The 635-nt window shown below is 42.0% G+C and overlaps 1 protein-coding gene across 1 annotated transcript; it reads right to left on the bottom strand.

Annotated features, from left to right (window-relative positions):
- Positions 1-324, bottom strand: LOC102668874 (uncharacterized). Its single transcript, XM_006603181.1, has one exon. It carries the CDS (start codon positions 322-324, stop codon positions 1-3), a length of 324 nt encoding a protein of 107 aa, XP_006603244.1.
- Between the last annotated feature and the right edge of the window lie 311 nt (positions 325-635).

Genomic DNA, 635 nt, shown 5'->3' with positions numbered 1-635 from the left:
CTAAGGGTCTTGTAAATGCAAAATGGTAGTCAATCTCTCAATGTTTCCACCATGGTACAACTTCAATCTTTGCCCGTTCACAATCCACTTTCTCTCAAGAGTTGTTGACTCAGGATCCATTACTTCCACTGCTCCGTGTGGCTTCACTTCTTTGATAGTAAATGGTCTAGACCATTTAGACTTCAATTTGCCTAGGAACAACTTCAGCCTTGAGTTGAACAAGAAAACTTGTTGGCCTGGCTGGAAGTCCTTCTTCAGCAACTTCTTGTCGTGATATGCCTTCACCCTTTGCTTGTATATCCTGGATGATTCATATGCATTCATTCTCATCTCCTCCAACTCCAATAGTTGCAGCTTCCTTTTCTACCCTGATAGAGCCTCATCAAAATTCAAGAACTTCAAAGCCCAATATGCTTTATTCTCCATCTCTACTAGTAAGTGGCAGGCTTTTCCATAAACCATTTGAAATGGAGATAGGCCCATGGGGGTTTTAAAGGTAGTCCTATAAGCCCACAATGCATCATCCAGCTTGCTTGACCAATCTCTTCTAGTAGAGGCCACAGTTTTCTCTAAAATCTGCTTCAATTCCCTATTGGAAACTTCAGCTTGACCGTTCGTCTATGGGTGGTATAGTG

This window comes from Glycine max, chromosome 18, assembly GCF_000004515.6.
Source record: "Glycine max cultivar Williams 82 chromosome 18, Glycine_max_v4.0, whole genome shotgun sequence".
Classification (NCBI taxonomy): Eukaryota; Viridiplantae; Streptophyta; class Magnoliopsida; order Fabales; family Fabaceae; genus Glycine; species Glycine max.
The sequence above is the reverse complement of the archived record's forward strand: the minus strand, read 5'-3'. Positions and strand labels throughout refer to the sequence as shown.

Bases quoted from the DNA above. Each gene is read 5' to 3' on its own strand.
- LOC102668874 (XM_006603181.1), bottom strand. From the start codon at position 324: ATGAATGCATATGAATCATCCAGGATATACAAGCAAAGGGTGAAGGCA.